This window comes from Gobius niger (assembly GCF_951799975.1).
Source record: "Gobius niger genome assembly, chromosome: 21".
Classification (NCBI taxonomy): domain Eukaryota; kingdom Metazoa; phylum Chordata; class Actinopteri; order Gobiiformes; family Gobiidae; genus Gobius; species Gobius niger.
The window spans coordinates 15,947,158-15,972,059 of NC_136872.1; the positions used below are offsets into that span (position 1 = coordinate 15,947,158).

At 41.1% G+C, this 24,902-nt stretch overlaps 1 protein-coding gene across 1 annotated transcript in view; it reads right to left on the reverse strand.

The window, feature by feature from the left end:
* The window catches only part of LOC306980998 (pyruvate carboxylase, mitochondrial-like), a 362,010-nt gene extending 337,921 nt beyond the window's left edge, over positions 1-24,089 (reverse strand). Inside the window, exons 1-4 of the mRNA XM_079580544.1 lie at positions 23,616-24,089; positions 12,562-12,698; positions 4,706-4,799; positions 3,992-4,082 (exon numbers count right to left, since the gene is read on the reverse strand). Of these exons, the coding sequence (XP_079436670.1) occupies positions 3,992-4,082; positions 4,706-4,799; positions 12,562-12,697 (321 nt within the window). The 5' untranslated portion in view covers position 12,698; positions 23,616-24,089. The remainder of the gene's footprint in view (positions 1-3,991; positions 4,083-4,705; positions 4,800-12,561; positions 12,699-23,615) is intronic.
* Between the last annotated feature and the right edge of the window lie 813 nt (positions 24,090-24,902).

Consider the following 24,902-nt stretch of genomic DNA (forward strand, 5'->3'; position numbering starts at 1 on the left):
CTATGCATTGGCAGGAATGCACTGGTTTAATGGAACAAGCCTCTTTACTCCTTGTTCCTATTAAAAAAAGCAAATATTGCAAAATTGAAATATTACGAATAAATGAAACTCTGAATGGGAAACTGTGATTTTGAGATTGGGCTGCACGGATCTGGGTCAAAATGAAGTTCAGCGTGTACAATTTAATCATGTCCAGAAGCATTAACATTTGAGAGAGGACTCAAATATGAACTGCGCTTCTCATAAAAGTTTGCAGAGGTCTAAACTTCAGGGTTAGTTGCTTTTATGGATAATTCAACCTGGATAGACTCAAAGACAGAGGCAGGGATTAGAAAGATTTATTGACATAAATATCAGACACCGGTTCTAGACATCGATATATGGATTATAGTTAGTATGGATGGGTAGGTTGTAGTTAGGGATGTCCTTCCCCCGAGCCTGGACACTGGTGGTGGTATGGGAGACTAGTCAAGGATGTAGCAGGGTGAAGCCACGGACACGCGGTGAAGGGGTGGAGGTGGGTCGTAGCACAGCTGGGAAGCGGATGAGCCATGAATGCTGGAGCTTAAACGCAGGACCGCGGGCGATGATTGGCGGCAACGAAGGTGTGGCTCTGCGCTGATAGGCTGAGGTTGAAGTGTGCAAACGCAATCATTAGCTGGAGGTAGGTGATGCTTAAATTAATCTTCCAGGCTTCGTTACTCCAAGACAACGGGTAATTTTGTTGTTTGTGAGTTTGTGATCGGCCAATTGCTGCCATTAAAATCTCACTTCATTACTGTCCTAGTTCTAATCTCCTTACAGCTGCGATATTCTGCAGCAGAGACAGTGTGAAGCCATGTACAGTGTAGAGCTGGGTCAAAGTTAAAACGCTGAGTTGCATTCTCCGCCTCACGCGGGGAGCAGAAGATCCGGCGGCTGCTGATGCTGACAGATAGAGCCCATCTCTGCATCACTGTGTCCCATCTGCTGCTGGATACGGGCGGACCATAATTACGGGCTGCCCCGTTGTTCTGGGAGCTGTACAAGGCCGGAGAACAGCATGGAGACACACGTACGCCATAAAGGCTAAGTGCAGCGAGAGCATGGGGCGGTGTAGAGATCCACCTCTGAGACAGGCAGGGATTCTGACAGGCATGGACATTACAGGTAGGACAGGCACTGCAGGCACACACAACGGTACAAGTGAAGGCACACACTCTTAACGGGGGCGACACAAGCGATCACAGCGAAATGGAGTGGAGCGCAGCGTGAATGAGAACCACACAGGCGCGGGTACAAAACATACAAGCAGGAAAGTTAGGACCAAGAACTAAAACAATTCTCAAAAAATGCAGATGCCAGGTGAGTTCGAGGACGCTACAGAAAAGTAGTCCCAGAACAATAATAAAAAACTACTGGTTTTGTGGGTCACGGTAATAATCCAGGAACTACAGGTGGAAACAAGCCAAAACCTTGACATTTTCCTTGTTAGACCAATGTTTTTTTTATATTGTCCCTGATCTACATACAAAGCAATGAAAAGACTGATTGGTATAATATGGCAATTGTTATGGGTCGGACTCGGGCTGTCATGATAATTACTATATTGACCAATAAATGACAGATGCACAATACATTTTGCGGCTCAGTATTCATAATCTGTACATTTATTTGCATCTTTGTAATGTAATACTTTATTTCTTACCCAAAGTAGTTTGTATTTCAGTCTATTTCATGCTGATAGCGGGATGTTTTAAGATTAAGTACTTTTCAAACAACGCTTTAGGGTTAGTTTCTATGGCATTAACCTCTGAACCCCCACTTTGAGTGCATTGAGTGCATTTACTACAGTTCGGCTTTACCCAAATCTAAAACCTTCTCGACTGGAGTTTACAGAGGATAGGCCAGAGTAACGCCTCATTTGAAAGCTAAGACCTACGAAACTGATCATGACATATTGAAGTCTTTGGTCCGTTTTTCATTGCATTTTTGTCACCTTTTCTTGGCTTTCTTTAATTTTTTGTTGCTTTTTTTGTCCCTCTTTTTTGTCGCTTTTGTGGTGTGTGATTGTTGCCCCTTTGCCGCATTTGTGTCACATTTTGAAATAATTTTTTGTTTCGTTTTTGTCTTTTTAAATCGCTTGTTGTATGTTTTTGTCACCTAATTGTTGCTTTTTCATCACTCTTTAATCGTGTGTTTTTGTCGCTCTTTTGCCACTTTTTTCGTTTTAGCTTTTAGATTTGGGTCAAGCCAAATTGGAGAAAATGTGCTCAGTTCGAATGGGGGGTAAAGAGGTTAAAAGATCTTCAATAATATATGGTTTAATATATCGAGCTTCAAATGTTTTCATGACAGGATTAATTCTACTTTACAGCCCATATATTTGAAAACTTGAATAAGTAGCAGACAGTATTGATAGAAGTTGGACAAAGGAATACCCCGACAAAAATAGCTTTCTCCAGCACTGGCGAGGGAACTTTTAAGCAGGTGATTCCAAACGCTACGTACATTGTGTCTGTTGATTTTGCGATATACGTTTTGAGATTGATTGTGCAGTCCTGACACGCTCGCACAGACACGGTCCTTGGGCTCTCCGTGGCGCGGCTCCCAGGCAGACAGACGGATTTAGAGAAATGAGTTGGACATTGGCGAAGGTTTTCCTCGCGCTTGGCTCGGCGACCACATGCCCACACAGAAAATTATCAACCGAGAGAGAGATTGATCAGAAAAAACGATTACGGAGTGACAGACAGAGAGAGGGAGGTAGAGAGGAGGTGAGTGCAAACAAGTAACAAGCGACGAATGTGATGCAATCTGATCCTGGCCTGATAAGGGGCGCAGGAAATGAATAGAAAATTGTAGTCAGAAATGGTTGCGCACAACAAGAGCAGTATTTTGATGAAGAAATCTTAGAGAGCCAAGAAAAAATGTTGGTTTATCAGTCCATTTGTAAATCCTTTTCCTTTTCCTTCCTTCCTTCCTGCTGTATTGTATTGTACATGCATATAGTAATGTTCAATTTAAAGCCTTTTAGCAGCGTCAGTACTGCCAATGTGTGTTGTGCTCTGAACAGAAATATGGGACTTCCACTGAGTGTTCTTGCTGAGTGTGTGAATAGAAGAACTATCCAGTTTTCAATTCATTGTTCGACATTCAAACAGAAAGACTAGAAATGCAATAAATCAAGAAAACAAAATCAAGTATTCAGGTGATAATTGTCCACTGAAAATAACAATATGTCTGAATTCCACTATAAATAATAGTCACTAACCCTATATTTTCGACCTCTACATGTTTGGAAATGGACTGGGCTCTTGACTGAGTTTAGCAGTTCATATTTCAGTCTTCTTTCAATTGTTTTTAGGTTAAGTTAACCTCTAAACCCCCGCCTTAACCAAGCAGATTTTCTCCAGTTTTGCGTCACCTGAATAAAAGCTTTAGGAAAAAAGCAACAAAAAGGTGACAATAACTGAAGCTGAACTGTGCTCGGCTAAGGAGGGGGTTAGGAGGTTAAGTTATACTTTACTGATCCCTGTGATTCTCTGCATTTGACCCATCCCCAAAGCCGCTAAAGCAGCGTCTCCAGATGTGGAGCCGGGCTAATGGTCAGAAACATTAGCCCGGAGGATTATTTATTTATTTGTCTTATTTGATAGGGACAGATACAAAAACATCTAACTATAACATAAGTCTGATGTATGCATCATAGTGAAACAAAAAGCCTATTTGCAGCACTTGTCCCTAGATGGGAACCAGAGTACCCAGAGTAAACCTGAGCAGACACGGGGAGAACATACAAACTCCACACAGAAAGCTTGGGGACCTTGTAGCTGTGAAGCACAAGCACAAACTGCAACGCCGCCGTGCCACCTGGACATGTCTTGAAGTGTGCAATGCAACTAGAATCTTGACTTTGAACATAAATCTGATCTGAATTGCAATACAGAAAAATTGCGCTTAATATTTTCTAAAATCAGAATTTGTTCCTGAGCCTTTTCTTGTTGTTCACCTTGGCCACTTTGATGATGTCCGGGATGTCCAGGTAAGCAGCCACAGGAGCAAGACCTTTCCCGATCAAATACGCTTCATCTGCCTTCTGCCTGCGGAGACAAGAATGAGAAATCAGCTCACGGAAATCTACAGATGTCTTTAATGCACATCACCGAGCATTAGAGATCTAAATGTGGAGGGATGAGCCCTGCATTTGTGTTTTAAGCCACCGTTAAGAATATAGAGACAGATAAGATGAGCAGCGTGGGGTATTTGCCTGCGAGATAGACAAAACTGCATGAAATTTTGAGCCTTTAGTAAAGGCACTGAAAGAAGCAACGACAAAAACTCTGATTAGGAAGCAAGTGTGTGCTTAAATAAAGTGGTGCGATTACCTGAATGTTTCCTATGCCAATACAGCTTTATTTATGTCATTGCTTAAAGCCACAAAACAAAGAAGAGGCCGGCATCCACTGGAGGAGAGAAAATGTCCCTTTGGACCTTAAATAGATCTAGCCTATTATCAACACTAAGCCAATTGTGATGCAGACTCACTGGAGTAGCATTACTTCATTCATGTAAGTTGGAATAAACGTATTTGCTTGATGCAGTTTCTGAAGCACCATACAATATCCACACACATACAGAAGTGATCTGATGATTAAGTTGCAAACATTGAGACCTTGTGCTGCTGTTACCGGCAGTATTCTGCACAGCGATCAAAGGTAAGTACCTGTGCATTTGTCCAGTGTCCTGTTCGGAGTACACAGCCACGGTGCGGATCCCCAGCTCGGTGCAGGCTCGGAAAACCCGGATGGCTATCTCACCTGGAAAACACGACGTGGTTTTAGGTTAACAACAGTGCAATTACAAGCGAAAGTGAAAACATAGAAGGTTATACTGATGTAGAGATGACAGGAGTAACTCTGGAGTGATTGATTGGAAAACATCTCAGTAGATAAATCATTTTATATTTGTCATCTGTCTTTGACCCACTCTTTTAAAAGGTCCTATATCACGACTTTTTGGAGCTTTTAACCTTGTTGTTATGCTATTTCCTTATCAAAAACACCCCCAGAGTGTTTTTTGGCTTCATTCACACAGTTCTAAGCAATCCTCCTGAATCCTGCTCTCTGAGCAGCTGCTCCGCCCTCTCCTGGTGAACGACTGAGTTGTGACACAGCTTTTTCATTATTTCTGTTGTAAGAAAGAAAAAAATAATAATGAAAAAGCACACGCACCCCCTGAGTGTCTGAACAGGTGTCATGTTTGCACTGACAGTTGTGAAGAAGGAGCTCTATCTAACCCACTCTGGACACACCTGTTCCTTTTTCTTAACTAATAATAATGTCACGGACAAAAGCGCGTTTGGCTGTGAGGACAGGACTTTATTCAACCTTCCTAAAGAAGAGGACACTCGCCAGAACTTGGAATTCCTTTCTGGGATTCAGCAACTATTAGCCAAAATAGTCTTTTCTGTGACTGTTTCTTGATGGATGTTTGGTGAACCTTCGCCAGAATCAAAGTGGATTAACTTTTATAACCAACGAGAGTCCCATAATGTAAACCCCCAATGGAGCGACCAGGACAGAGCCGTGAGTCAATCAAAACGCGTGTAAGCTTGTGTGTGTTAGCCATTTATGAAGCTGTGTTGCAGATGTCAACTCCTTATAACTGCATTGTGAAGTAACTTCACTTATTGCTGTGATATTTATATTCATTTTTCTGCAAATGTTCGTTGGGTGGATTAGCTCACAAAAAATAGTGCTCCATAGTGGTAGAGGTACAATATATCATATAAATGCCAATAGTTTACTTTGGGGTGGCTAAAATAGCATGACACAGATCCTTTAATTAATACCTTGCTTTAGGTTTTAGCCTACAGCCTATGTTGATGACGTTGATGACCAGAGGAAACCCACCAGAGAACATTAAACTCCACTGACAAAGGCTTTTTCTTTCCAATTCTACTCTTTGCTATGTGGTGAGTGTTCATATTGGAGTTTCCAAACCTTCTTTGTCTTACCTTGTGTCCAATTAAAACTCCCGTCAATTTGTTAAAAAGATAGGTTTGGAAACACAGCTATAAAAGACATGGATCAACTAGCAATCCCGTGATCATTACACTTTATCAGAGAAGGTAGAAGTGTTTCCATGTTTGGCAGCCTTTTCAGCTCAGTCTCTCTTCTTTTATTGCTTTATCAACCTCACACAGACTGGGGTACTTCTCTGATTCCAATACCTCACGCTGGCAAAACACAATAAACTGAATATTTTATTACATGAGTGAGATGTGAGAGCAAGACGAATCCATCTGGTTCGCTTCAAACTGTGCACCAATGTCAACACGCGCCGCAACAAGGCGACTGCGTTTGTGTGTTTAAAGCACACACAGGCAGTGGAAAATCACATATTTAGACGAGCTGCCTTTCATCGAGCTGTCACTAAAGAGGAGTCGAATAGATGTTTTTTAAGCAATGTTCAGGAGTGAAAGGGTTAGTTAAAATGTGCAAATGAGCAGCTACCATGTAAATAAGTGGAGTGGAATCTGCCTCAACAGTTGGACTTTGACGCTTTGAAGAAACTAAAATGGTCAGAAAATATCAATGGGTTAAAGATGGACAAGACTATATCATAACAGGGACAACCCACAACTGACCCAGATCTAAGGAACGGGCAATAAAGCAGCACCTGGGCCACGGTTTGGGAACCTCTGTGAAAGAGAAAGCAGCGGAGCCCGCTGAGAGCTATTAAAAGTGAAACACCTAGAAAGTGCAAGATTAGAAAGGGGGCTGAGAGATTTGCCGAGAACGCAAGAAGCCTTAGAAATTGACGAAGCAAAGAGCAGCGAAAAACATTTCTTAAAAAGATGCAGTGGCGGTAAAGAAGCAGGAGATTAAAATGTAAACAGTAGTGCATCATTGCCGAATAAACACGACTTGGGGATTATGTCACGACTAGACTAGGACTAAACTGGGACTGAGGCAGGACAGAAACTAGGTCTGAACAAGGACTCATTTGGAGGTTTATAAGGGCCTGAAGACTGAATGAAAAAAAGACTAAACCATGTCTTTATAGTAAATACATTAGCTTCAATTTGTGTATGATTATTTCCATTTTTATGTAGCAGTATGCATTTATTGCTATTGGTAAAACAAGGCAGAAATAATGTCACCGATTACCCAATTAGATCTTAGACAAAAATTCTTAAATGGATACTTCAGGGAAATCAACAACACTCTGGATAACTAGGAAATGAAGCCCTATGTCATACCTTTAAGCTGTCGTCAGTACTGTGTTGTTTTAGTATTGAGGACATTTCATCTCCAGAGGCTTTGTCAGCACTAATGATAAAATGTCAAACATTTTGGAGAGAAAAGAAAGAAAAGAGAATCTAACACTTCACAACAACTGCAGTCACAGTCCCCTGCCGTGTATAAAAGATAAAGACTCGGGAGCATTAAAGCATCTAGGTTCCGAACTAGCACTGTCTCTTTAACACCTCAGGACTGGCTCTCCAGAGTAAAGACTGTACTTTTTTTTTAATTTTTGACATATTTTAATTTTTTTAATGGGACCCCAGGAAGATTAGCGACAGCTATGGTTGAAGCTAATGGGGTTTCCTATAGTAAACCAACAAACTTATGAAGTCTTATGATATGGAATATTTATCATGTTGAACTGCACTAACTTCACCAAACAAATCCCTAAGTGACTTGTCTTTTGGCAATATTTATGAACATTTTGTCAGTGAAATCCAGTCAGAGCCTACATTACAGAAACACAAATCGCGAGCCTTTCCCAGAAGACATTTTGAATATTTATGTACAGAAAAATATAGACCCACAGCTTGAGTGTTAAAATCACTGTTATCAGGTTGTTTTTATTATATTTTCAGCTTTTTTGGCTTATTTAAAGCTTAGTCAACAACATTTTTTGAGGAAAAGTCAATATTTTACAAGTCTAAGTTGTATTTGGGTTGCGGCTTGTCATCCCAGGGTGACTGTGTGTCCTGATGCCGCACCAGTTGAGGACCACTGCTCTATAATGTCCTGTGTGTTTGTTAAATAAGGAAAAGTTATATTTTTCACATTGTCAATCTAAGCTTAGCCTGTAATATAACTAGGGCTGTCAACATTAATCGCGATTAATCAAATTAATCGCAAAAATAATTAATCGCGATTAATTAAATTAATCGCGATTAATTTAATCATCCTATTTCAACAACAACAAAAAATAAATATATATTTTGTCCTTATATTCTATTTCATGAACCTTAAAGTTTGCAGTTTCTGTCCTAAAGGTTCAGCACAAAAAGAAAATGTCTCTAAAAAGTGAGTTATCAATCCCGGGATCTTCAGAAATGGCTGAAGATCCCGGTTCTCAGCTGTTGGGCTTCTCACATAAATATGAAACTGTGGATTTGGTCAATGAAATGTGCAATCAGTAATCACATGCTTTAAATGTAAGTGTTTTATGTGGGATAAAACATAAAAACATAAAAAAATGAATAGAATTATTAGAAAAAAAATAACTGCGATTAATCACGATTAATCGCATTTCACAAGTGCGATTAATCGCGATTAAAGAAATTAATCTATTGACAGCCTTAAATATAACACAGGTTCTAAATAGAGACACAAGTTAGTATGAATACTGAACTGACATACTATGGGATAATAAACTGCAGCTCACAGCAGAGAGTGTCAGAATTAAAGAAATAAAAATGAGCCGAAGTCACAGTGGGCCATCGAGCCGAAGCCAGATCAGACCCGACAAGAGCTTGGAGAGACGGGGGCTTAAGGAGAGGAGTGAACAAAGGAGGCAGAGGGCAGAAGGAGCGGGATATTAGTGACGGAGGCGAGGAGATGTGCTTGGTCGAGTGGAAGCCAATGTGATATGATATGATGGTCGGGCCCCCTGCTCTCCATCACACACGCCCAGAGAGGAGCACGGTCCGGTGGGCTGCGAGCTGATGGATTCGGCCTAATGTGGTGGCGGAGGCAGCGGAGGTGTGGAGAGCGAGGGGGGAGAGAGGAGGGAGGAGGAGGAGAGCGACAGGGAAAAGACTGAGGGCAGGCAGTGGTCCATTTGAATACAAGTGATGGATTACAGATAGTTGTGCTTTATAGTATACATCACATGAATACATTTATGTTTCGAAATGGCACTTTCTTTGTCGCATCATAAACCACCTGTGTCAGATACAACTTGTGCTGGACCAAGATAAAAATTTCCAGAGATTCACATCGTTTGCATATCCATTTATTTGCACATTTTCTTGATTATCTCCATTAGAAACTGTACTAAGTGTACCATTTCCAGGAAACTAGTAGGCAATTAAAATCAAGCTGGCTGAAGAGAAGTAAAAAATAATGACTTAATTAATTAGCTGATCAAGGTACAAGAGCTCTTCCCTGTTTCAAACTGTATTAGTCTTAATAAGAGGGTAAGGTAATTATCAGCATCACCAAATCAGCCATGTTTACAAAGCGAACGACATGCCTAAACACTCTGCACTTATTACAGTGGCCTTCTCTATAATTATCTCGCTAATTAGGTCTCAATCTTTTAATGTCGTCCATAGAGAGAAAGACGCAAGCGCATGTGACGTTTTGGGCTCATTTGAGATAGTTTTTTAAGTACAGAATCAATTTACAGCCTTTTGATAAAGTTTTCTTCTCTCGCCTCACAGAAAAAATGCTTCACTTTGAGAATTAGTCATAAAAAAAGTGGCATGGTAGTAAGTGATAAAGTAGCATTCATGTCTTTGGGAGAGCTACACAAATGTCCGTTCATAAGCTTCTGCAATGGCAAAAGATCCAGTGTAGCATTAATGTTTCACCTTGATCTTGTTTTGATGATGGGAGAGTGTGGCCACTGCGCAAAGCCTTCTCCAGCACATCCCAAAGATTCTCCATGGGGTTTACCTCGTAACCCCCGCCTTAACCGAGTGCATTTTCTCCAGTTCGGCTTTACCCGAATCTAAAAGCTTCTGGAGCCAGTGTAAAGCCTCATTTGAAAGCTAAGACCTACAAAACTGATCTAAACTGATCTTTTTCCTTGCATTGTTGCTGTGTTGTCGTCGCTTTTTTTCATGTTCAGCCATCAGGGAAGAAGACGTCGATGGAATAATCTGGTCATTCAGGATGTTCTGGATCCGGCACCATATCTCGGTTTGAAAACTCACAGTATTACAAATCTAAAAAGGCAATGCCATCAGAGTCATTTAAATTGAGATTTTCAAGGAACATGTCACAGTTTTTCCATACTGACATATGTTCTTACCTGAGCTTAGACGAGTTGATGCGTACCTGTCTGGTCTCGTGACAAGTGACAACTCGTCTAAGCACAGGTAAGAACAGATCTCAGTATGGAAAAAGAGTGACTTTTTTTCAATTTACGAAACTAGACACTCTAATACACCGTATGTGTGATTTTGGTAGCTCTGTGATGAACAGAAGTGAAATAAATGACCATCAAAAACTCACGATCTGGATATTTCATATATATTATTGCATTTCTTTCCTTTTCTTTTTTTAGTCCGCGGGGCGTGGTGTTGCGCAGCGAATAGCTGTAGAGCCAACACTTCTCTCTCACTCTCTGGAGCGCGTTCCCATGAAAAGATCGAAACAGTTGAGATTTTAACATTTCTCAGAGTTTTTAAATGCTTAAAGTCGGTCCAAGGACGGCTTAGAAACATCCGGGTTAAGTCAATCCGAGAACCAGGCTGTTTAAATGCACACGCGATAAAAAGCGGTTGATCTGCAGCAACAACAACGTTTCAAAGAGGAGAGAGGAGGAGAGAGGAGGAGAGAGGAGGAGAGAGGAGGAGAGAGGAGGAGAGAGGAGGAGAGAGGAGGAGAGAGGAGGAGAGAGGAGTTCATCAGAAAGGAGAGTGTTTCATAAAACACAAAATATCTCAGTTTCTAGAAAAAAATCTGTGATTTTGATCAAAACTAGCCTCTATTTAGCTTAGATTTCTCAGGAACCTACGAAGAGCTTAGAGTCTCACCTTTCAGACGAGCCATAGCATGTGTCCATAGCTATAACATAGAATACGCTGTGGTGCTACAAATATCATGAAAAATGGTCTGGATTGTTGGCGCACTACAGCTAATAGGGTTGTGCGTGATGGATTAGCAACATCACGATGGAGAGCCACTATCGTGATGCCACGCCCCCTCCTGTCAGAAACACGTACTGGTCTTCTGTAGGCCTTGTAAACCTACAAACTTTGCAGGGATTGCACTGTAAATTAAATCACGGACATAACTAATATGCACGCTAGTTTCAGTACCTGCCAGAAGCCACGATGTGTTAGCCGTAATTATTAACGTAAAGACGCAGCGCTGCTCCATTTCTGACGCACGGGGCTCTCTCTCTCTCTGCAGCTCAGAGTTTAACAGCGCGTGGTTTTGCTTTGCCGCGTACGGAAACTTAAACCGTTTTAAAATGACGAGATGGCGCTCACATCGGAGCTAGCTGAGCACGCGGATTATTCTCACGAAGAACCGAGAGAGGAAAGAGAGCGGAGAGAAAGAGGCGGTGCAGGAGTTACAAAGTTACGAGCACACGGACCGGGCGGCGCGTGGAAACGTAGGCTACGACGCAAACTTCTAAATATTGTCCCGTTCACACACTGTTTCTTAAACATTACGTTAAAAATGAGCAAATGCAAATAATAAGCTCCGATTTTCATTCGTATTAGTGTGATAAGAGCCTTGGAGTTCACGCTCTGAATAAGTCGTTCTCCTCTCAGACTTTACACACGAGTTTTAACACATTTCTTTTGCAAAAGTCGTGTTCCATGACGGTGTTCAAATCAAGTTTAGTTTAGATCCATTTATCCTGCAATCTCACATTTTCCTAGCATACATAGTAATATGCAGCATATATATATAGATATCATCGTCCATCATGATCGTTAACTGTAAACATCGTCAACGGCCAATTAAGGGAACATCGCCCAACCCTAACAGCTAAATCTCAATCAATGCTCAATGTGTTAATTGTGAAAATGCATTGTGAAACTTCCCACGTCAGCTCTTTGGATTCATGCTCTACTGCAGCCATTTCCAAAGCTCAGGACATCACGGCCCCCTTATCCATCCGTAAATCTCTCAGTATATTATAATAGTATATTCACGCTATTCAAAGCATTTAGCAATAGCTGTCAAAGTAAAATACTGGTTTAAAGTGTAATGTAATGAAGAAATATATTTTGTTCAATTAACTAGTTTTGTATTGCCTCTGAGGCCCGCCAAACTTTGCTTTGCACTGCTCGACTGTAAACATTCTTCCATGTATGTAAATCAAATTCCAGTAATAAATTTAAAGGTTAACAGTGTCAGACACGGTTCTTTAACAAAGCACAGTACGCATCAGAAAAGTCAACACTCTGCCTGTAAAGCGCCTGTGCAAATATTAGGATGTTCCTGGAAGAACTAGACGTCATTAAAAATTAAAAATGGCTTCTTCTTTTGCCTCCGGAACATTTTAAATGTCAGAGTGTTCTTTCGTACGTTACACATAAAATCGCATTAGCGTATTCAATTTAACAGCGATAGAGATGGTGATCCGTCTCACCTCTGTTGGCCACCATGACCTTTTTGATGGGCCGGTGCTCGCTGCGAGGCGCCGAGTGAGCTGAGCGGGACACCAGGCACACCCTCCGCACCGCCAGGAGTCCCAGGCCCCCACGAACCACTGTGTAGCCCAACATGCTGTGGAGGAGAGGAGAGAGGACAGGTTACAGGGGGTTAGAGAGATTTGGTTTAAGTACATGCTTTGGAAAAACTCTCTTCAAGCCCGCAAAAACAAGTGCAGGCAAACAATGGAAGCAAGGTGAACGGGCCAGATACATGTACAAAAGCGGTGATGCAAGCAGAGAGCGAACCAAATTCTCTCACACACACAAACAAAGCACCAAACATTCCCAATATTTAAAGTGATAGTCTGTAAGTTTCATTACAAATTGAATAGATTGTGTATAGTTGACCACCTGGATCTCAAATTTGAGGTAACATAAGCATTATCAAAGAATAGTATTTTTTCAAAAGTCCTTCCCTAATCAAAATCGACGGGATACCCCTTCGACCAATGAGATGAGCTTTATTGTGGCTGGTCCAATCAGGAAAGAAGGGGGAGGAGCTTGATCGTTTACTTCTGTTCCTGCTTCTCCTCGTTTTGCAAACTAAGAAGTGCTTTCTGGTTAAAGAGGTGAGGAATTTGACTCTATCTCTCCTCACTTTGCGACAAAATAACACATGGCAACGGAAAAATGTACAAAAGTTCAGCATTACTCATAACTTTTCCAATCTAGTTCAAACTCAGCCTCGTTCTGGCCCCGAGTTTTGTATCTTAATGAGAAGTTTTAACACAATTCAATGAAAAGACAAGTCGCCAAGCCACAAATTCTGTATAAACTCAGTGGAACGTACGCATCTTGTTTCATTGCAATATTATTCAAGGCAGACGATGCAGTGAAGACAGAGAATATTCATACAGCGGCTACTTGATAGTCCTCATTTGGTCATATTTCCATTAACTGGCTTTCAAGAGGACTTTCCAACAATAGATAGCTCTAACAAAGCAACAAAGCAGTGTTCGCTCCCCATGTCCCCTGACTCCTTTCCAAATAAAACTTGTGACACACCCCTTTGTCAAATAAATGGGGTGTTGTGAATGAAATAATGATCATTTACAAAGCAGAGCAAAGCGGTTTGGTCGAGTGGCTTTGAAATTAAAATGTCACCAATCTCCTGTTTTCTCCCATTTTGCTAATAACAAATGGAATTGGACTTGACGCAGCGCATTGTGGGTGGCTGCATACATCCCCATCACAATTATGAAGCAATGTGTAATCTTGACTTAATTCAGCAGTGCTATAATTAGCTGAACAATACAAGCTGTGCCAATCAAATGCCAAAGACATAAAGGCTAACTGCAGACATTAGCATCAGCCTTCTGTCAGACTACACTGTAAAGTTAATATTCTCTTTCTAATTTGCAATAGATAAGATTATTATTCAGATTCCCTCCTACATCTTGAAGTATTACGGTTTTAACAACATGACACTATGCATTTTACAAGAGGAAGCGCCAGAACTTACGTAAAATCTCCACTGCGGTCAAGCTCACCACTATTTTTGTAAACGTAGTGGTCACAAAACGCTTAAAATTATGCATTTTCTGCTGTTTGCATGGTTCAAAACTGCAGTACAGTGTAATATTTACCAACTGGAGGCGTCAGAACAGATGGAGGGGAAAAGCAGAACCAAAACGCACCTGCACGTGCTCCTCTAACGAGAGTCTGAAACAAACGCCACCAAACAGACGGCGCTTTGCTGCCACCCTGTGGTCATGCGCCGACATCACAGTCTAAGGAGATCTCCAGATAGAAACATGTATCTGCAATTCAACTCTGTATTCTGTCTCCAGAGGTTTAGTTAACCTCTTAAACCTCGCCTGAACGGAGCACATTTTCATCAGTTTGACTTAACCTGAATCTAAAAGCTTCTTGAAAAAAATGCAACAAAAGAGCAACAAAAACGTGACAAAAAAGCGACACAAAAGTGACAAAGATGTGACAAAAATGTGACTAAGAATTATGAAAAATGTCACAAAAAAGCAACAAAAAACAACAAAAAAGCGACAAACAAGTGACAAAAATGTGACAAAAATTATGAAAAAATGTGACAAAAAAGACAGAAAAAAGTGACAAAAATGTGACAAAAATTATGAAAAAATGTGACAAAAAAGACAGAAAAAAGTGACAAAAATGTGACAAAAAAGACAGAAAAAAGTGACAAAAATGTGACAAAAAAAAAGCTATGAAAAAGTAACAAAAATTTGACAAAAAATTGACAAAGATTCTGAAAAAAACACACACACACAAAAGTGACTAAAACACAATGAAAATGTTGCAAAAATGTGAAAATGCACTCGGTTAAGGCGGGGGTTAAGAGGTTAATCATCATCATCATCATCATCATCGTAAAACATATTTAATGCTCCCCCAACTATAGCCTTTACTCCATATAAAGGCATAGACACATGTTAGAAAGCAGAGTCGGTTATAATTTGGTTTCATTTACTTAAGTGTGTGTACTTGAACTTTTCTGAACTAAGTGTACTTTTTGGATTAGTCGTTCACACACTACTTTTTACTTCTACATGATTAGTAAGATTTTGAAGTTACAGTATCCTTACCAGAGAAAGAACAGGATATCGGTTGTGAGGAAAAAACGCATGTAACATATCACAAATGAATCTAATCTAAAATTTTTGGAGTTTCACATTATTTTATGCTATTCTTGCATCCACACTTGAAAATACTATACAGCACTCAATGCCACGAAGTTTTGAAGAACGTGCACGTACTTGATTTTCTTGTTTACATCATTAAACCCACTGATGCACAACAACAACAATCGCAAGTAATCGTCCATGCAACTCTCCAGACCATTTCATTTTAATTGCCAATGGATTGCTTATTGCTGACAGTCTTCTTATCAGAGTTTCTGAGGATTCCCATCATGCACCAGCGACTCATTTGTAATCATTTGTCATCATCTTTATCCTGCGCAGTCGTCTTTCCTCTCGCTTGTCACGACGACGGCATCATTTAGCCACGTCAGAATCTGGAGACTCATGTGACACTTGAGAGGAGCTCATGGCTCCCACGGCTCTTGGATCTGTAATGTAATCTTTACCGTGGAGCAGCATTATTAAATATATCCCAGCATGCCGTGGGAGTGTCACTTGTTGCACTGACACGTATTTTAGTATACGGATTAAGTGTCAGAGTCATTGGGGTCACTCAAGTTAATGTGCAGTGGATGAAATGATCATGTCTGCCGGGTTTGTTACCAATACCTGATAGAAATAACATGTCAGCAGCACCTTCAAAAATATATGTTAGAAAAATTACGACATGACCAATGGCCTAATTGAATATGACCAAACAGCTGGCTCAAGGCATGGATTACCTCTACATCATGGCACTTATTAGTGAGTGCCATATATTGGGTTTAGGGCTGTGTAAGTTTAGTTACTACTGGTATAGTAAGTAAATAACGAAGCAAGTACCGAAAAAAATATATCTATAGATATATAGAAGTTTTGAGGCCTGGGGGTCCAGGGACAGCATTAAAGGAACAGGCCACTGTTTTTCCATACTGAGATATGTTCTTACCTGAGCTTAGACGAGTTGATACGTACCTGTCTGGTCTTTACGCGTGCGCTCAGTCACGCAAAAAAAATGTTTTTAGCATTTAGCCTCTCCTGCGCTCCTCTATGGCAGTGGTTCTCGACCTTTTGGAGCCGCGACCCCCATTATAACCGTTAAAGGGGTCTGTGACCCCCGCCCTGGTCACACCTTGAGAAATAGGCACATTAGCCTAAATAATTCTTAAAAAACAAAGAAAAAAACAAATGGCTAAAATTAAATTCACCAAATTGCTAACAAATAATAACACTCTGGTAAAATAGCACACACATGCTACAATGAAATATTAGACTATATGCCAATAAAAATATGTATAATTTATCAACATGATCTGGTGACCCCCCAAATTGGTCTCGCGGCCCTTTTGGGGGTCCCGACCCCCAGGTTGAGAACCACTGTTCTATGGGGCCAAACCGGGGTGAACACAGAAGTGACCAAGCTCTTCCACGTTTTCCCTATTTAAATAGGTAGTTACACGATCCAAGTATAGTTACACAACATTTAACATTTTCTCAGCAGATAAAAAGGGGTACTATATTGTAATGTGTAAAATACATTTTTCAACTGTCAGACAAAGAAACATGATCAAATGTAACTGTAAAACCAATTGGCAACAAGGTTAGGGACTGGCATCTCTAAAAGTGCAGCTTTTTCCAGATTGAAATTGCTATTATTTGTCAATGCTCTGGCAATTTGCAACAATGGGCTTTATCAGCAAGATGTTCACCTACAGCCTATAACGCATTGTTCATAATGTTATGGCTAATCTGTTTATGTCCATGAAGAATGAATATAAACTCTGAATGCCGTATGAATTGTGCAGTGGAAGCCAAAGACAGAAATACTATCCCACGCCGAGACAAAAGCAGGATCCCGCCATCACACCAGAGGCTGGTGTAGGGTGTCCCATTCATGAACAGTACACCCAGACCACAACAGGGAGCCAGAAGGCAGGTCAACCAATCATCAGTGAGTCAAGGTCTACGTGTTGTCCAGACATCAAGCGAGTTTAAACTGAATGTTGATGCGTTTGGAATCAGGAACTGGCCCAATGTATTGTTTACTGTGAACCTTTGTTACTAAAGACTGTTTTGAATGGAGTTCGTTCTTAGTGCTTGAGGGCCCGGTGAGATGCTAGGAGCAAAAAGGGGGATGTGATGCTCAGGATACTTATATATTAGAGCATATTTTGAGGATGGCTTTTGCTTGAATATGGATTTTGAGAATTTTATTTTTGTCTTAAAGGAACAAGCCACCATTTTTCCATACTGTGATATGTTCAATACAACTGCACTCCTTTGTATTATGTTCTTTTTTTTTTTTTTTTTTTTTCAGAAAAATGCTTGGCTTTCACCGAACCCGTATCGAGATATCTAGCATGAATGTCGATATATGAAATTTTATCCATTTCGTACAGCCCTAGTTGTTACCTGACCTTAAACGAATTGATACGTACCTGTCTGGTCTTTGTGTATTTTGTAAACTTTCCAACTTTTAAAAAAAATGTCCCTTCGGGTGAGCTGTGAAAAGCAGAACACAAATATAATTCCCTTCACTTCCCTTACGTCAGGGTCCAGAATATTGCCCCTTCCTAAAATTGTCTTGCGTTCTCATTACAACCATTCCTCTTCCTTCAAACTTCCTGCGGATTGAATGATCAAAGTGATGTGCAGAACGTAACACGGGTTTGATGCCAATGTATTGCTCAGATGCACTCAGGCAAACTCTAGGATAAACTACGGTATGAGAGGAATGTAGTAGAGTTCACACCTATAGACGTTGAGTGAAATTGCAATCAGGCCATTTCAAAGTTGTATTTCTAGTTTGTCCTCTTTAAGGCTATAGGAAGACAAGTACATTGTTACAATGAGCAACAAAATATTTGTATCAATCCTCCAAATGCTTTACTGCGGTAACTAACTGCAACAATCTTAATCTGATAATTCTTCGCTACTTCCTGTTTGAGTATAGTTTCAGACGGGCAAAAATACCACATAACATTCAATGGAAAAAAGCTCAGAGTGAAACAAAAGGAAAAAACAGTATCCACTGAGAAACTGGATCCAGGGGAGATTAAATATTTAGGCTCTATTTTGGTCATAAAATAGAATGAGCCTCAACTGTGTTTTGAGGACTTTCTCTAAAGGAGTTTATCGCCACCTGGGGCTTTAAAGTGGTCGGGCAAAATGACTTGACTGAACAGTGTTTCTCAGGTCTTCATCTACATGGTCGCAGGGTCATCACTGTCCTTCCTTCAACCATTAGTACATCCCATATACACTACACTACTACCGACTTACTTTTCTCCACATGGACAGATGAAGGAAAATATGAAGGTAAATCTCAATGCTAAATGTCCCTTTACATCTAGCATTTTGAACAACAGCAACACATATTTGCTGTGGATTATGCAGGTTGCAGTGAGGGCAGTTTGTTCAGTGGCCAATAAACTAATCCTGAATAGTGTTTAGGAAGTACAAGTCATGTGATTCTCTAGAGTCTAGGCTAATGCCATTAGTTCACACAACTTGTTAATTACACATACTACGGTCTGGCCTTATCTCAAGAACATGTCTGCAAAGGCTTTACTGGTCTCTTCTTTGTATGGGTGAACATTTTATCAGCGAGACATGGGTCATTAAGGGGCAGTGTCTTATGCAACCTTACCAATTTACTACTTTCCTACCATTGGAAGAATGTGACCTTGGGCTGAAAACGTGGAAAATCACAAGTCAACAAAATTGGCCCGAACCAGCATCAAGGCTATCAATGCTGCAAGCTCCTAGTAATATTTGAAACAAATATAATTAAACACAATATCACATTTAAACATGTAGTGGTCTAAACTAGGCTGAGCAGGTTCTATGCATGAGGCTTCATGGAAACGTAACTTTCTGTTGTATTCTTTGCATTCTTTGCAACCAATCAATGCCTATGGGATACAGTTGCAATTGTGTTTTTCAGTTTTTCAGGGTAAAGGATCCGGGAAATATTTTGGAGGATCCGGCAAAGATTTGATCTGATATAATGGTGTTTAATGAGTGTTCCGGCAAATGTTTTGGCCTGTTCCCCGAATCCATCGCATCAGACCAAAACTGTTCCTGAAACTACTAATTTACAAATCAAGCACTGGATATGCTTTAAAGTCACCATTTTGAACAAACCGCTTTTGTTTCCTGCATTTGCAATACCTGAACTTCTGAAATAAATGAATATTTCATGCAAACAAGAATGAAAATATATATACAGTATACACTTTTTAATTTAATCAACAGAAGGAATCTGGCCTGGGGTTATCTGGGCCTTAACTGAAGTTTGATCATGTCAGAAAAAGAATACCATCAAGACAAATATCAATTGTTTCCAGATAAGATCCTGTATCTACTCAAGCGGCACTACAGTATCTGCTTGAGGGCCATAAAATCAGTCCTTCAGCTTTTGATGTTAAAGCAGTACTAACTAACGTGTTTACCTTAATAAATCCTTTTGTAGTCCCTGTGGGGGTAATGCAAGTGTTTATGATATGATTGGAGGGTCTTTTATCTCCCCCTGGTGTCTCTGACCAGAAAACCATGTTTGCAACTTGACTGCCACCGGTCCGGAGAAAGCAATACACACTAATGGAATCACGAAGAAGAAGCTAAAATTGCTAACGGGCAAAGCTAACTGCGGGCTAACGTCACTTTAAACAGTATTTACGGCAAAGTTTGAGTGAAAAAAAATATTTCCATTGTATAATTGGATGCACAGTAACCCTCTCTCCCTTCGCCTTTCCTGTCAGCGTAGTATTTACTCTCCACGACAATTAATAAGTTAAAAAATCGTAACTTGCTACGACACCTGCAGTTGCGCTTATGGCCTCTAGGGGGAAGAGTTACTTAGTACTGCTTTAACATTAAGGGTAAAGTGCACTTAATTGTCCCTTCAAGTAAATGTGTCCTCTGCATTTGACCCATCCTTCGGAGCAGTGGGTGACCTTAGTGCAGCGCCCGGGGACCCACAATCACCTGGCTGAAGGAAAACCCTATTTTGCATGTTTTTAGTGGAAGGGGAAACCAGAACACACGAAGGAAACCTATACACACACATGAAAACTCCAAACAGAAAGGCTCCTATGGCCCGGGACTGAACCCAGGACTTTCACCCATTAGATGTCACTATGTCACAATAAGCAAACACTAATATCAATAGTGAATAGTTATAACAAAAAAGAAGCAACAGGAAAGTGTAACTGACAGTCAGTGTAAAACGAAACTGATCCAGCATCGGAAATAATTTGATGATCGAAGGAAAGCCGTGAGGACTGCTGAATGATGGCAAATGAACTCAGTGACCTCCCCTGACTTTCATTTTGACTATTTGCTCCCGCTATCAGAACAGTCCACTGTTAAAACATTTAGCGTACACATACACAGATCGTACCACGTGTAAATGAAGTAATATGAGGTACTGAGGTATTTCCAGTTGATACTTTAACCCATAGTATCTGTTCAAAGTACTGTTTTGACGCAGGCACTGAAGACAGGTTGTGACATACAAACAAACATTGCAGACGGTGTGACCTCGCCTGAGCGTGACGCAACTACAACTACAATAAAGAAGAGATTAAATTTACTGCAGTGTCCGGCAAATAAACAACAACAGGGAAAGTCTAAACTACAAGCGGCCGGTTTGAGAGTTTGACCTCTGCCAAGGCACTGTTTTCAAGAGTTGCAGTGGCATCCCAGGGGTAGATGTATCAATTCTTTGTCCCAGTAGTATGATAAACCTCTCCTTTCTCTTTTTGCTCTGCCCTTTTCATGATCGTAAACCCTGCTTTCCCAAAATAACAACAAAATAAGAAAAGTACATGTGCATATTTGGCACCGTACTTCACTTCAACTTCATCCCACAACATTTTGAAGAGTTGCATAACAGACTTCACACAATTACAGCTCTCTCCGAGGAGCACAAGACAACAAGCCTTGACGTGTCCCTGTCTCGTCTCACGCTGACTTGGGCGCACACTTGTTGATATTATGAACTTTATAAGAGGAGACTAAACAGGAATTAATATCTCTAAAGTTATAGAGAATCACCAAAAACATGAAAAACACCGAGCAGTTGTTCACTTTCTCCCCCGCCTCTTCTAGTTTGACCTCGTCTCCTCTCTCTTCTGAGTAAATAAATACGCGGGTTTCCCAACTTAATGAATACCTTAACCTTTGATAGACTGCATTGATTTCTTTCTCCTATTCCGTGCACAGAGGGTCCTTTCTTACCTCTGCCGTGAAGGTTAGCTTTGTTTATTGGTATGTGTGCACCTCATCTGCCATAGGGATTACCTCAAAACTTCTGAACCCTTTTCTCAGAAGTTCGAGGAAGCTGTATGCCACGGGATATTGGAGGAACGGAAATTAATCTTAAAAACGTACAGCCTTTTTCTCTTTTTTATGTGTATATTAAAAGCAAATTGCATGTTTTAATCTCAGAGAATTAGGAAGGGCAGAGAATGGATTTTAATGGAGAAAATGTTGGGAACCCCTGCCCTAAAGCACCGGTGAATGACGGGTCAAATGCACAGTAGGTAGAAGTCAACAATTACCAATGTCATGGATGAAAATAATAATAAGAAAAGCTCAATATCCATCAAAGTGAAATGGCATTTTGATCCTTGTCCCTAATACTCTTTCACTTTCACTGTCCAAAGAATTTCAGGCCTTGACCAGCTGAGTCAACATGACACAAGCTTTTCCTGCTGCTCAACCTCCAACATAAAACATTAAAACAACAAATACCCCTTTACTCTATATACATATCAAGTTAATGCAAAGATAAAATAAATACTCTTGCTATCAGTAACGCCCTGGTTGTGTTTTAGGCGACTAGATTGTTTAGCCAAATTCCTGACTTGTATCCCGGCAATATCAAAGGTTACCAAGGTGACGACTCCTGAGTGGGACGGGATACAAAATACTTGTATCTGCTGCACAGATTTAGAGGCAGCACAAGAAATTGCAGGTAAATAGGCTGTGTTCTCCTTGTCGATTCCTTTGCCGACTGCTGTGCAGTGAATTGCATAATAATGTATAGACTTCACACCAGATGCCTTTGAATTTATCAAGGCAGTGATGGCACAAAGATATTTTTACCACTCATGACTGCATAATGATTATCTAATAGGACACTTTGGTTAACTTCTGCTTTCAGCTTTGTAATAGCTTTCAATATCATCGGTAACACCTCCTTTAGCATAACAGCGAATTACTGCTGCATCTGAGTTGAATTGTGCCGTTTCAATCTGTTATTGCGTGACATTATGGTGACATGGACATGGTCTACCAACAACATACAGTCTCTTATACTTCTAACTTTCGGAACTTGTGTTGTTGGAACTAGTCATTGAGACTCTTCCATACTAGTCTGCTATAGCTCTGGAGTAGTCCTTATTTGACCTGTTTAGGTTAATTAGTTTAGACCTCCTGTATTAGCTGTTTGCCTTAGATTAATCCTGGGCATGTAGTCCATGTTTATACCCTCAGGTTTGGTATCCCAAACTAGGTATTTTCTGATATCTTACTTAGGTGTGAAAATTCTGAGACTCACTGTCCTCACGTATCACTCCAGATGGGACAACTTCTTCTAACTCGTGACATTCACTACCCCCTATGGGACTCCATGAATATCGCAATGGGGCAGCTGCCTTTAGGTAGATTTTTTGAGAGTAAAGGTTGCCTCAGGAAAGAACAAACATTGCGCATTTACTAACCCATAAACCCATCAGAACTAGACAATGTCCAAAGGTTAAAGACCGCGCACCTAACACCAGACAGTTTTGAGGGGAAAAAACTAGGCCATCTTTGATCTCTTTGATGAGCATCTTGCAACATCACAGACTTATTACGCAACGCCGGGCATGCAAACACCAATCAGCTAATCTCCAACAAGTTTTAAGGCATGCAAGGCAATAATAAGCTAATATACAAACGGGTACTAAGTTGGACATAAACCATGTGGTCAGAGCGTGCAGTGAGAGAGTGGGTGTGGACAACAAGCTGGGTAAACTGACACTTCTTGCACCCACCGCTGCTCCTCGTGCATGCACTGATCATTCATGCAAGAAAAGGCTCGAAATAAAAGGTTTCTGTGAAGCGAAAACGGAATCGGCACAGTCCCGAGTGGCGCTTTCAAATCCCCCCCAAAAAAGCCCGTGTGCGTAAAGTTACAGTAAAGTTTGTAGCATTTGTTAGCACCGCACGGCTATTACAAGGCACAGTGAAGAAAGTACACGTTAATAACACAGCCCAGGCACAAACTCCACAGTGGACAGGAGGATGTGTGTTGTTGTGGTCAAACGCACGCTGACAGCTCGCGCACACTCCCATTCATCCAGGCGCGCACATGCATCCCCTCACTCTGGAACAGTACTCACATGCTGGTGCCTTTAACGAAGACAGTCCTCTCTCCAGTCACCGGACACCGAATGTAAACAGTGCGCTGTCAAAGTATGTTATGGGTTCCTCTCTGTTTGCTAACTTCACGCGCGCACAGACGCAGACACGCGCAGCTCGGGGGGGTGGTGGGAGAAGGAAGGGGAAAGACTGTAAAGAGAAGGGGATTTATGGACAGTCTCCCAGGCAGCGGAGTGACTTCGGGACGCCACGGGACGGCCGAGCTGCGCAGGGAGGCGTCAACACACGCACTGACACGCACGCACGCACTTGCTCAGCCCCTCATGTGAAAGCCAAAAGGAGCTAGGACTCTGCAGCTAGTGGCTAACACAGTCTATGGGAGCTAACTTAGCTAGCAGCTGGGCTCGGTCTGTCTACGTCTGGCGGATGTAGGAGTCTTGCACTGCGCCTGCCTCGGCTCCCTGTTAATCTGTCTCTCCCTCCTCTCCCTCTGCTAAGCTTTCATCCCTCTCTGTGTGACATGACGCAACCAGGCACGCCCTCCCCTTGCGCTCTCAGCCTATCCGAGGAGGGGACAGGGGCGCACGCATGGAGCGGCAGTGTTTAAAGAGCACGAGACAATGAATAACTAATGCGTAATAATCATGCGCTTTGTCATTTCGGAGTGTTGCAGATGCTTCAAACCATATCCTTCAAACCATATCCTTCAAACAGCACCAACTAGTGACATCACAGGGTTCACTTGAGGGGAGACGCTGCAGGCAAAACAAACTGCATTCCTCCTCTCTTCACATTTTAGTTGTTTTTGTTTTTCCTGGAAAAAATATCAATGTTATGCTATTTTTACTATTTCACAGAATCAATGTTTCTTCAGAGATTTACTATGTGGTCTGTCCACACTCAAATCTTAAGGCACCTTCACATCTGTAAATTCACTAATGCTGTTGTTTTATGTCAAACTGTTGACTTTATCATAGTTTAAATTTGTGTTATCGTGCCATAGCTTTAAGTTCTTATAGTTTATTATTTATCTGATCTTATGGTAAATGGTCTCAACTTATATAGCGCTTTTCCACCTACATTAGGCACTCAAAGCGCTTTACAGCAAGGATCCACTCACCCATTCATACTCTCATTCATACACCAATGTACGCAGACACTGGGGGCAATGTGGGTGAAGTGTCTTGCCCAAGGACACAACGACAATGTGCACTTGCAGGAGGTGGGATTCGAACCCCCGACCTTCCAATTATGAGACGACCCGCTCTACCATCTGTGCCACTGTCGTCTTATGTGTAATATGTTTC